Source organism: Rhincodon typus, chromosome 34 (genome assembly GCF_021869965.1).
Source record: "Rhincodon typus isolate 14 chromosome 34, sRhiTyp1.1, whole genome shotgun sequence".
Lineage (NCBI taxonomy): Eukaryota > Metazoa > Chordata > Chondrichthyes > Orectolobiformes > Rhincodontidae > Rhincodon > Rhincodon typus.
In genome coordinates, this window is record NC_063365.1 from 12,641,624 (window position 1) to 12,655,059 (window position 13,436).

At 41.8% G+C, this 13,436-nt stretch overlaps 1 protein-coding gene across 3 annotated transcripts in view; it reads right to left on the reverse strand.

Moving 5' to 3' along the window:
• Positions 1-13,334, reverse strand: part of LOC109936756 (adenosine kinase) — a 503,574-nt gene extending 490,240 nt beyond the window's left edge. For 2 of the 3 annotated variants that reach the window (XM_048616270.1, XM_048616269.1), the window contains exon 1: positions 12,176-12,402. In XM_048616270.1, coding sequence (XP_048472227.1) covers positions 12,176-12,234 — 59 coding nt within the window. In that variant the 5' untranslated portion in view covers positions 12,235-12,402. Of the gene's footprint in view, positions 1-12,175; positions 12,403-13,197 lie in introns of those variants that run through there. The other variant, XM_048616272.1, reaches the window with a different exon arrangement.
• Positions 13,335-13,436: the final 102 nt, after the last annotated feature.

Consider the following 13,436-nt stretch of genomic DNA (forward strand, 5'->3'; position numbering starts at 1 on the left):
GGACGAGAGCTTTAGGTCAGTCTAGGTCTGACTGTATCTGTAAAGACATATAATAAATTGCTCCTGCTTCAAATGCTACAGGCCTACCCTGTGGTCTATTGATAATTTATAAATTGATCTAAACATAACTGGTGATGAGGCTGAGTCACAGCCCACTAACTGTGTCCTACCATTGCTTTTGGAAGGAAGCAAGGAGATCAAACAATGCCCAGAATTTGAAAACTGCACAGGGATTGAGCAGGTAGTGTGGTAGACTGAGAGACAGACCAAAACATCAAGGGAAGTGGGTGCAAACAGACAGGTTACAGTTCGATGGCAGGCAAGAAGCACTCACTGGGCAGCAGGCCAATAGCAGTGGTCGTGAGGGGACTCGGGCTGCAGCCAATGGTTGAAAAGGCGCCCAAAAGCTGAAGGGTACTCACCCGGAAGCTTATTGAAATTGTTGTGGAGAGCTTCAATAAGGGGTCACTGATTGCAAGCGGCTATCTCAATTCGACTGGTTGGAAAATTGCTACTGGCGGGAAAACAAATGATAGAACCATTTGACAAAGTGATAAAGTTGGATTCTGTCCACTTGAACATTTTAATGCTTATTTGAAGGCAAGTAGAGTGGTTGCAGACTTAAGGGCACCAGTTTTCTTGAGCACCACTGGGAGAAAGACCTTTCTGATTCTTAGAGGAGTCTGGTGCAACCAGCAAAACCAGCAGGTCTGTAAGTATTGGAAAGTCATTTTGGACCAAAGCCACTGGATGATTGTGGAATGTTTCCATTTTTATAAACAGATACAACAGGAAGGAAACTCCATCACCCAATTCGTAGTCACCATAAAGACGTTAGCGGAACTTTGCAAATTTGTAGGCTACCTCCAGGCCTTGTGGCCCCCAACATGAAGCCGTTCAATGGGAGCTACTAACACAGACCTAAATTTTATGGCAGCTTTCAAAATCATAACCTCAATGGAGTTGGCAGCCGGCAAAGCAAAATAGTTTGGTGTCATTGCACGGGTGCATAAAGTCACAAAAGTTCAGCAGAAGATAGTATGAACTGCAGAAAGCAAATCTGGCCACAAGGAGTCAATGAGTGCTCAGTCAATTTGGCTCAGTGCCAAAAATCTAAAAAAGTGGGTCACATTGCCCAAAATTGGCTATAAGAACCCAACAAGAGAAGAGGTGTCAAAAAGAAACAAACAATCCTGAGAACAAGGCATAAGGTAGCCAGTCACTAGCCAGGAAGTAGATGGGGAGTCAGCTGGGTCTGCAGAAGAAATGGAAGGGCCAGTTAAACATCCTGTTAGTACAGGGTGAAGCTGATTAATTTGGGAAAACCCCAGAAACAGAGGGGAAAACAATTAAGATTTAAGTCGATATAGGCGCAGCAGTGCCCATGATTCCTGAATCAGTCTATAAGGAGAAATGAAGGCTGCCATTGAAGCCTGCCAAGATTACACTACAGATGTACATGGAACAAGTGAAGAGCAATGTACTGGTCAATGTACAGTTAAGAGACCACAGTGCAGCACGGGCACTACATGTGGTCAAAGGCAAACACCCTGCATTATTCAGACGCTCCTGATTACAAAAATTCAAGTTGAATTGGGATGAGGTTAATAGGCTGATGGGCTCAAACATGAGTTTGCAGAAATCATGGACAAGTGTAATGATGTCTTTGAGAGAATCTTGTGGGAAATTAAAGGAGTCAGAACTAAAATACAGGTTAAGCCAGAGGTTTGTCCAAGGAGTTTGAAGGCTCATCCAGTACCACACACCATTTGGTCCAAAGTGGTTGTGGAACTGGAACTACTAGTGAATCTGAGAGCTTTGGAAACAGTAATCATCAGTGATTGGACAACTCTAATTGTTCCAGTCTTAAAAGCGGATGGCATGGTGAGGATTTGTGGTGACTTTAAGGTCACAATCAATCCAGCCCTAAGTACAGATCAATACCCACTCCCACACCCACTCACAGAAGACCTATTCAGTGGACGGGCAGGGTCAAATAAATTCTCTAAAATAGATCTGTTGCAGGCCTACTTACAGATTGAGGTCGTGAAGGAGTCTCAGGTGCCACTGACGACGATGACATATCGCGGACTTTTCAGCCATAAGAACCTTCGTTTTGGCATCAGTTCAGTGCTAGTTCTATTCCAGAGGGCCATGAATCAAATTTTACGTGGGTTGCCTCAAGTCCAGTGTTATCTGGATATTTTAGTAACTGGATCCTGCATTTGAGAAACCTCAACAAAACCCTAAAAAATCTGCAGGAGCATAGCCTACAAATAACAAAGGAGAAATGTGGGTGAGTTTCTTCTTTTTAGGGACTCCGTCAAGAACGTGGGCCAGGTAATCAAGACTAAGGGACTACACAAAGATCCCAAGAAGATGGAGCCCAGCCCCTAGACCAGAGAATGGGTCTCAACTGAGATCATTCTTGGGACTTGTCAATTATTCTGACAAGTTCATTATGGATCTGGCAACTGTACTAAAACCCTAGCATTGACAGCTGGGGAAAGGTGGGGGTGGGGGTGGGGGGTGGTTTTTGGAAATGGACCCTGGGTTGTGAAGTGGCTTACCGGAAGGTAACACAAGCCTTAAATAAGTCACAAATGCTCATTCATTTTGACTCCTCATTAATGTAGCAGTTAGCATGTGATGCCTCACCTTATGGGGTTGGCACTGAACTGTCACACTTCTTATCGAATTGAGAGCAAAGACCCATTGTGTTAGCCTTCAGGTAACTAACAAAGTCGACCAGAATTACGCTCAAGTCGATAAAGAAGGATTGGACTTCGTGCTTGGTGTTCGGATGTTATCATATTTCTTTGTTGGACCTAATTCTGAATGCGAGGACCAGTCATAGTAACTGCCCAGAATTACACTCTTACCTGACCAGGCGATAAGAGTTGTCCATAAACCGGACAGTTTCTGAATTTCTAGAATGAAGGGTGCTGGAACAAGTGCACCAAGAGCATCCCAACATTCCAGAAGCTGCTTTTGGTGGCCGAACGTGGACTCCCAGATTGAAGAGAAACCTCAATCATGCCAATCCTGTGCATTACTAAGAGAGCCCTTTTACCCATGGAAATGGCCTCAATCACCAGATTCACGCTGATTTCGCAGGACCAGTAAGGGACAGATGGTGATAACAAGTGGCTGAAGGTGGCAGATATGAAGTCGTAATCAGTGGATGCAATGGTAGACTGACAAGATGAAATATTCGCCAGGTTCGGGAACACCAAACGAGTCGCGAGTGACAATGGTCCACAATCTGTGCAGCAAGAGTTCGGGGAGTACTGGGAATACCAAGGAGTTAGAAAGGCGAGATCAATTATCCATCACCCATCAAACGGCCAGGCAGAGAGATCTGCACAAACCCTGAAGCAAGCTTTGAAAGCCCCAAGGGGAGGGTTCACTAGGACAGTGAATAAACAAGTTCCTCAGCATATATTGTAAGACGCCACACACAGCGACTCAGTGCTTGCCAGCATCCATAATGTTTAAACACTAGCTGAGAACCGTGTTTGACTTACGGCCAGAAGAGACCCGAGGTGGCAGAATGTGATCAAGAGGGACAGATGGCCAGAAAGACGGGAACCTTAAATCAAGGATGCTCCAAAAAGGAGTGTGCACTTTGCCAGACATTATACATCTGGGGAGAAATGGGCTCCAGCGACGATAATGGCTCAAACAGGACCGTAGTCATATAGAGAGCAGATGAGCTGGGGGTGGGGGGGAGGTCCCACAAAATTCAGAGCCTGGCTGGATGGAATCTATGGCATCGACCGAGTTGTGTATCTGAGCCAGGGTTGGCCATACCAAGGCAGGAAACAACAGCTGCATCACAGAATAACAGCAGCCAGAGAAAGATGCATCTACTGAACAGCAGGAGCTTTCGGAAATCTGGGAGGCTACTCCAGAAAAGGCTCCCAAGACTGACAGATTATCTTCTGGAAACTACAAATCCGTCCTTCCCAACCCCAAGAGATTAATTATGTCAATGTAGACCACAGAAGCGAAGCTTGTATATTTTTTAGTGGTGGTTGTTGCTCATTCACATGTTTTTGTAAAATATTCCTGACTACGTACATATCTTTGCTGTATAATATTTACAATCGTTGTACAGCTTTTCCAAGTAAAGGGGAAGTGTGTTAGGTATGGCGTTAGGGGTACTTGGTGCCTGTTTCAGAGAGTGGGGCAGGTGACCTGGAGCAGGAGCTTTGGGTTAGTCATGGTCTAACTGTGTAGCTGTGAAGACATGTACTAAATTGTTCCTGGTTCAAGTGCTACAGGCCTATCTTGTGGTCTATCTATAATTTAGAAGTTTATCTAAACATAACCCCAGACACAGAAGAGAATGGAAATTTAAATAAGCATACCTGTGGTTCGAACAGTTTTTTTTCCCCCCCAAATGTAATAGCTTTCAGTTTAGTTATTGTTTTGTTAAATATTTGACGTGTCCAGTTGAATGCTGATCCTGCCCATTTTTTGACACCAAGGTGGAAAACTTGCAAGCATCTTTGTGACGGAGATGGATAATTTGTTAAAGGGTGGTAGTCGTAAGTTTGGAAAGAATATTAGGATTAAATTAGAATTTAAGATTTGGGAGTCAGGCATCTGGGGCTCTTAAATGCATGCAATCAGATGTTTAAATTTTTCTACTTGGAAGATGTTAACGCCATCACCACTATACCAGTTCCTCTCAAAAAAAATCAGCTGCTTCCAAAGATGAAACATAGCTTCTAAGTCTGAGTGGACAACAGAAGTGCCTGGCTAGACAAACAAGTCTGGTTGCAAGTTTTGATATCTTAGAAAATAAGGACTCTATTGAAAAATTCAAAGTTCAAGGACATTTTATGGGACAACAGAATATTTTAGGAAGTTTCATCTTTGGGTGACTCCAAGAATACGAATTTGATGATTTTTAATGGGGCCTCTCACTCAAACCTTTTGTGACGGGTCTTTGAGTACAGGCAGATCAATAATATCACTCTTAGCAAAGTCGGAAATGTCATCCCTTGACGTGGAAAGGAAAAAAAATTAAGGAGGGCAATTAAACGAACTCTGGCTATTGAAACTCTTATAATTGTTAGAGGTTGGCATGCCATTATTATCAAAGATATTCAAAGAAATTTTACATCAAGAGAAGGTTGCATGAACCATGCTTATAGAACATTACATAGACAATCACTTCCTTTGGGATAATGTGCACTTTACAAAAGTTGTTAATTATAAAGATGGTCAGAATAATACCAAAAATTCGAAACAAATGTTGAGGAAAATTCAAAATCTCCAAAGCTTAATGCATTGCTGTAAGACATGAATTGTCTGTTTCCTTGGCCAAAAGGAAGGATTCTTGTGAGAAGTTATTATCCTGGAAGGACACCACCTTGTGATGCATGTCTTGCAAATGTCAAAGTTATTTCAGTTTTTACTTTGTCTTTAAATATCAACTGGCTCCTCTTCCTTTAGCAAAGAAAGGAGCTTGCTAGTGTTCCAAATGTAGAGCCAATTGATGTGGACATGTTCCTGGTATAATTGACAGAAGCTAATTGCAGCATATAATTATGAACCAGTTTACACCCAGGAAGAAGGCAATTTGCAGAAGAGAGGAATGGGCTGCATTTATGTTGAACTGACACGTGCGAGCATACTAGTGTGGAAGCCAGATTTGTTTTCTCCTAATGTACCAAATTAACACAGAGGTTATACAAAGTACAAAAGTAGATTATTTTTCATTGGTCACTCCACCATTAGATGTAGTTCTGAAATTTGTATGTTTCAATCCATATTTTCCCCATTGGAAGTGAACTCTTAACAGATATGTTCAAACACTAATTTCTATGCAAGCCAAGTGACTATGCTGAACTGAAATATCAGTGTATGGATTTTTCTGAGGAAGGAGATATTATCATTTGGCAATCATCATTTCTGGTCACTTTGTTTAGCTATGAAATAGTCCTTGTACCACCGATGTCAACGAGGTTAGAAAATTTAAAGGAGACTAAAACCAATGATCTATAACTCCCTTGAAGCCTGCCAGAACTCTCAAGTACCTGCTTTAAAGTTGCTTTATATTTATTGTACTTGGAGAACTTAAATCCATTTTCCATAATCTTTACAAATTCAAGTTTTGTTCAAGTACTCAATGGTTTCTTGAAAAGAAAGTTCGCAGTGGATACTTGTATATTACTATTTTAACTAATTTTATAACTTCATTGATTGAATAGTTTTGATAAACCAATAATTGTGTTTACTACAAGACCTGGTTGATAGATCTCAATTTAAAACCCGGTAGAGAAAAAGGTATTTAACTGGTCATTTGATCGTGCACTCCTTCAGCCTCTATCATAACACATCCTATAAATGCTGGCCAGTGAACTGAAAATCACACTCGGAGGGAAAGGAACTGGTGCACTTGCAGCTGTCAATCAGGGCTCAGTTGGCAGTCCACACTTCTGAATCACGAGATCCCTGGCTTAAAAATCAATGCAGATTCTCCAGTACAGTGCTGAAGGATCATTGCAAGAGATGCTGCCTTTCTGATGAGCCACTAAACCAAGGCCCCTTCTGCTTGGACGGATAGAAAAGATCCCATCTCACTATTTCTGAGAACAGCAGAAATAGGTACATTTAGCCTCATGGCCATTAATGTCTTAACCAGCATCACCTAAAAATCAGATCAGTTCATCATTTTTTAATGATTATGTGCACTTCTGTCATTGATGTAGGAATTGTGGTGGGGCGGCTTATAAAAGTACAGGTGACAATAAATTTCTGTTCTATTCCCAAGTAAAATTAAGACAAAATTCATTACAGTTCAGTTAATGGCTCCTGGGCTTGGGGAAAGCGGATTTAGGAGCAAAGGCTCAGAGAAAACCCTTGTTTGCAGGCAACCAGTTGTGTCTGGAGAGTAGACAATTATCTGGAAATTAGTAAACAAGTGAAAACTTGCATTTTTATGAAAAATATTCTGGCAGCCAAGATGTCAGCCTTGATAGGTTTCACAGTCTGCCAGACAACTTGCTGGTGGCTGACCAGATTAGTTCCAATAACATTCAGTGTCCCTTCAACCAAAACGACCCACTCAAGAAAGTCTGTTGCACAACATAAGATGTGAGAGCAAAATAAACTATTTAACCCTTGAATCTGCTCTGCCGGTCTTCCTTTACTTTCCACTCCCAAAATATGGGAGTCTATTCAGGGCCCTGAACACCACTACACAAGTGAGTTACCTTCATCATTTCTCTCCTGTACCCCAACTGTTTCTACATCCTTGTTTCCTGAACTTAGGTCATCCTTTTCCACTATATTAAACCCATCACTAACTCATAGAGCCAACTCTCCATCTGTATCTGTACAGAAGATTTCAGTCCCAATTCATGTCATCCTGCAGTAATGTCACTGTAATTTTTCTTCAAATTCACTCTTGGGACGTTGTTTTCACTGACTGGCCAGCGTTTTTTGCCTGCCGCTGGCTGCTTGAGAAGGTGGTGGTGAACTGCCTTCAAAAAGTGCTACAGTCCACATGCTGTAGATAGATACACAATGGCCTTAGGGAGGGAATTCCAGGCTTTTGACCCAACAACTGTGAAGGAATGGCGACATATTACCAAACTGTTGAACAATAGGCAGGCCCACATCAGTGGGGGGATCTGAGCCATTGTGCGATAGAGATCAGAATCACCCTAGGGCAGGGACTAAAGATGAGGAACAACTGTAATAGGAGTAAAAAACTAGAGGTAATGATAGACAGAATTGGGAGACTTGTCAGAAGATGATACCTCAAATTGGGTACTCAACGGTTCTGTAACAAAATTTCTGGTTGACAAAAGAAAGATAGGAAGGATAAAGCAATAAGTGTAACAACTTGTACGTGGGACTCCAGCAACAAGTCCAAAAACATCCAAAAGCAGAAGCAAATTAACGAGTCCAGACACAAGCCCAAGGCTAAAAACATTGCAGAAAATGTTCATTAAGAATTACACTGGAACCTCCACAACAGTTTGGAATCCTATTGGAAAAGATAAAGCAAGTAATAAACGTGTGGTGTTTAAGTCTCTGCTGGAGTATTTTATCAAATTGTCCTCTTTGCAAGTTAGTGAATGGTTCATGTACGTGAAATGTCTCCGAACAAAGTTATGCTTTTCTCCTCCTTTTATAAACATGTCTATTCTTTTCAGTCCTTGTGGGATAAATAGATTTTGAAATTGTGACGTTATGATTTGGATCAAAGGGGTAAGAAACTTTCTTTGAAACGTTTGTCCTAATTCATTCTGGAGATGGATAGGATTGATTTTCAGTTAAAAACTTGCTGCAGGTTTTAAGGATTTGAGGATTCTGGTTCCTGCCATTCACAAAAGACTAGGTAAGCCTACTTTAAAGTTTGGATGTTGCTAACTGGGATTTGGAAAGAAACATTAGAGATGATGTAAATTCAAAGATAAAAATAAACAGTGAAGTAGTAAGACACCTGATGATTAATCCAAGACCTTGCAAGCTACAGGGCTGAAAAATATCTAAAGGTTAAGTCAGTCACTGGGCAAAAGACTACCAGATCATACTTGTTCATACGTATCTGCACTCTGAATTCATCCGTTTTCTTTCAAATGCTATAATAGCGAATTCAGATAGAGTATTTAGTTTTACCTTAATAATGTTGTAAAGTCTCATCTTAATTATTTGTTACCCTTATAATTGCCATCTCTTTAAGAGTCTGTTTCCCATGTACTACCTTCTTCTTTGACCTCTACTCTATGCTTTAATTTATCACATCATCCCAAATTTGATCCCTTGCCATCCCCAGCTGAAGTTACCATGACAAACTCTCCTTCTCAACCTCTCCTCTCACCTGATGTGTGGTGACGCTCAGGTTAAACCACCACCAGTCATTTCGCTCTCATGAGAGAGTTGGCCTATAATCTGGTAAGACTATCTCGACATTTTACTTCCCTAGTTATGCAGTTGGCAAGAACACCAGCTCCAGCACTGTTCAGGTGCAGATCATCTGATCAGTACAGATCCGATTTGCCCTCGTTCTGGTACCACAACTGCATGAACCAGAACACACTATTCCCACACCAGTCTTTGAGCCAAGTATTCTTCTCTCTAATTTGATTTTCCTTATGCCAAATTGCTCAGGAAATAATCCAAAGATTATGAGGTTCAATGAGAAAGCTTACATATTTACGTAAATAAGAGAATCAAAGTAAATATGGGTCCCTTAAAACTGACACAGGAGAAATAATGGAGAATAGGAAATGGCAGAGACATTAAACAAGTTATGCAGTATAATTATGTAACAGTAAATATGTTGCAAAAAATGATTATAGCACACACTGACTGTATGCTGTTGAAACCAGATTCACTGTACTCCCACAGACATAAGCTCATTACAACGTACATCATAATGGGATACCGCATTGTCAGAAATTGATAGGCATAGACAAAAATTCGGATTTGGGTTTAAATTCCATTATAGTGTAAAGAACCTGTCTGTTTAATTTTCCCAGAGATAACAGGAACTGCAGGTGCTGGAGAATCTGGGATAACAAGGTGTAGAGCTGGATGAACACAGCAGGCCAAGCAGCATCAGAGGAGCAGGAAAGGTGACGTTTCGGGCCTAGACCCTTCTTCAGAAATGCTAAATTGTTTAATTTTAAATAAATTAGTGTTTAATTTTCTGTATTTTTGACTGGGGACCAAAATAGGAAAAGATCTATTTTAAAAATCAAGGATTGCTGCATTGTGTACAATTGGAGCTTTGGCTTGACATCTGTGGACACAGAAACAGAGTTAATGTTTTGAGTCCAAGAATGACCCTTCTTCAAAACAGCATTTTCCATATTTTTCTTCCACAATTCCAGCATTCAGAGTATTTTGCTTTTAAGCCTTCGTGGCCACTAGACCAGCAGAAATCACAGCACAAGTACAAATGTGACCCAGCGTAGCCCAATCACTTGGGAAAATCTTACCAAAATATTTAATTGTCTTAAGTCTTTCAATGTCATCACCAAGACAATGCTACAAAGAACTCTGTTCCAATCACTCTTTGCATAAACAAATCCAAAATTTGCCTTCCATTTAAAACTGCCCCCCTCACTGCATTTTCTTAGTTGCCATGAAGTTACGCTCTATATCTACTTTTTTTGTATCATTTCAAACCTTGTAGCCATATTACCAACTCTCTTGCTACAAGACTGAAAAGGTAGAGTTTCACGACAATTCAACCTCCAGAGCTTTAATCTGATGCTTATATCTTGGGTAAACAAGTGGAACACAGCACTCAGGAAATTGTCAAATGAGAGGACTGCGTAATTTCACTGCTACATCTACACTCATATCTTTGACACAAAAAGAGCTAGCATGAAAAGGAATAGTGGCATAGTGTTAACACAGTGTGGAGCTGGAGAAGCACAGCAGACCAGGCAGCATCAGAAGAGCAGGAAAGTTGACGTTTTGGGTCGGGACCCTTCTTCAGATCCCAACCCAAAACGTCAACTTTCCTGTTCCTCTGATGCTGCCTGACCTGCTGTGTTCCTCCAGCTCCACACTGTTATCTCTGACTCCAGCATCGGCAGTTCTTACTATCTGAGTGGCATATTGTCCTAGACAATTAACCCAGAAGCACAGGCTAATGTTTTGCCAACATGGTAAAAGGTGGGGTAGAAATCGACTGCCCTTAACAGGTCTGGCCTATATTTGACTCCAGACCCACAGCAGCGTAGCTGATTCGTAACCTCTTCTTCAAGCCAAGCAAGCCTCTCAGTGCACAGGTAATTAGGGCATTAATTGATGGCCTTGACAGCGCTCCCCTGAAATAATAAAGGTGGGGAAGAGAATAAGGAAACAGAAAAACAAAATATGCAGAAAAATCTTGGATTAAAAGATGTTTCCAATCAGATTTAAAAAACTTGTATCAATTTTAGTTAACTGAGCAAATTGAACAAAAAAAAAGCGACGGACCAACACAAACATTGTCACGGTTAAGAATTTCCATTGATCATAGATTGCTTCATTGTGGCAACTTGTTACCTCTGCTCATGACAACACCCCTTGGACTTGTGAGCTAGCTAATTCCCTAGACTCGTCCCACGCATGAATTTTTGAAATGCAGAATGATAAATGTTAATTAGCATAAATAAAAATCTAATTTTCCTCCGTATTGTGATGCTAAAGACTGCGAAGCTGAAATAGACAAGCATATTTTCTAAATGGAAACTAACAATGAAATCAAAAACAAATAGAATAAAAAAGATCACAAGTAGGCAAACTGCAGCGTGCTTAATAAATTCGTTCGCGGTCTTCACGAAATCAAAGGAATACCCTATTGACGCATGTTGCAAATCTAAATGAAAATTGACTTTTGTGGACCTGTACACGGACGTTGAGATCGAACAAGCGATAATCGCGCTTATAGAACCAGCAATGAAGAGTAAGAGCCGCAGACACTTGATTGCGTTTCCAATGTAAGGCTGTCCAAGTCTATTTTGTGCAGGGGTAGTTAGTACCAGCCAGGACGCAATTACTTTGGGGGGGATGGGGGGCAAAAAGAGTACTGGGTTGTGTTTTTGATTACTAATCACCGGGTTTCGAGTTTCATGAGCTGCAATTTTGATACAACGTGAAAGATGCATGAAAACCACATTTTGGGGAATTTTAAACGATTCTTCAGTCAGTGGCTTTGGCATTATTTGAAGCTTTTTTTTGTAACGTGAAAGGTGGTTCGGGCTGTTTTGTGACCTTGAGTACAGAGAGGGAGGACAAATTAAAAGTCCAACAGTAAGGAGTCTAACCAGAGCGGTTAGATTTTCAATAAAAAGGCACAACAGCAAGTAAGAAAAACTAACAAAAATCTCAGCAACAAATTAAACCACCACAAAACCCAAAAATAAAAGTCTATAAGTCGAATATGCCCATGGGAGTAAAGCACAACTTTGAAAACAAATCTGCTGTCTTAAAATTGCTGCAAATGCACGGCGTGGTAGACACTCATTTCAAACATTTCTTGCTCATTATGCGAAAGGCTTATTTTTGATCGACTTTCTTTCCTGACAATGAATGAAGAAAATCTTTGAACGTGCGCTGGGGGCAGTGTGGTTTCAAATCATCAACAATCACCGTTCAAATATTAACCAAAAGATCAGGCACTCTGTTTTCATGGCTGGGTGTTCCTTTTTACCTGAGGGAATTGTGCTGCAGCTTGATTTTTTTCGCCGGTTGAGGTCCGTCCGTTGCCATTACTTCCCAATTCACGCCGCCGCGCGCTGGAAGGGAGGAACCGGAGTGGGGAAACGCGCGTGGCGCGAGGAAGGGAATAACCTACGCAAAGTGGAACTTAAGTGGGGACAGGCGAGGAAGTCAGAGACAGAGTGAAGATGTGCGGTTAGAGAAAGAGCGCGGGGAGGGGCGGAAGGGGGCGGGGCTGGAGGGCGGGTGAGAACTGTGGCCGCGTCGGGGTTGGGCCCTGCGGTTGAGGGGCGGGGCAAGGCTGGCGACATGCAAATAAGGAAAGGGACGGGGCCGGAGAGGCGGCGCGTGGGCTGGAGTGTGAATGGGTGGAGCGGAGGGACGTGGACAGGAAGGGTCCAGTGCAAAGGAGAAACGACAAGGGCGGAGCTAGAGTGGCAATGCGCATGCGGAGTAGGCAGATCACGTCGACAGCCCGGGAAGGAGGCACAAGCAGTCGACAGTAGGAGCGGGGTGGAGCGCTTTAGGAAAGCAGACCGTTCAAGTTTATAATATGAAATACTTGTCGGTTAACATTTTACATAGTCCAGACCCGCCCACTAAATCGCAAGCAATGACAGGTTGAATAGAAGCGAATGAAGCGTAGATTTGCCAAATTTCCAGAATTATTCGGTGGTAGTTTTCAGGTCTTGGGTACAGATGTAAGTGAGCGGGTGAAAAATAAAATGATCGGACCGTTAACAACATGGCTATCAATTTTATTAATGATGCAAACAAAAAGGAAATCCATAGCTAAAAGAAGTAATAGAGTCATAAAGTCGATTGGACCATAATAGGGAAACAACGCAACAATCAATCCAATGGCCTGTAATAATTTTGAAAACCCAAAAGTACATCGAGACCCAGCAAGGGGCATGAAAAGCGTTCTTTTCAGTCACAGGACGTGACATTTTAGGATAAAGCGACCCATGATTGTCTCTTTCATTTACATGCAATGGAATTAGTAAAACAAACCTGTTTCCAATTGGGCTAGCAGCAAAATATACCTTTTTCCCCTCTCAATCCATTTTTTCGTGCAGAACTCGTGTGCGGTGATTCGTGAATGTGTAATATTTTCTTTTAAAATGTCTTGTTTTCTGTTACCAGGAGCTGCTTCCGGCGGCGGCGCCGCCATATTCCTGGAGCTGCTCTTTGACGGATTGAGTTGATGTCTTTGAGGCTGTTCGTGTGGCCGGGCAACACCACTTCACGGT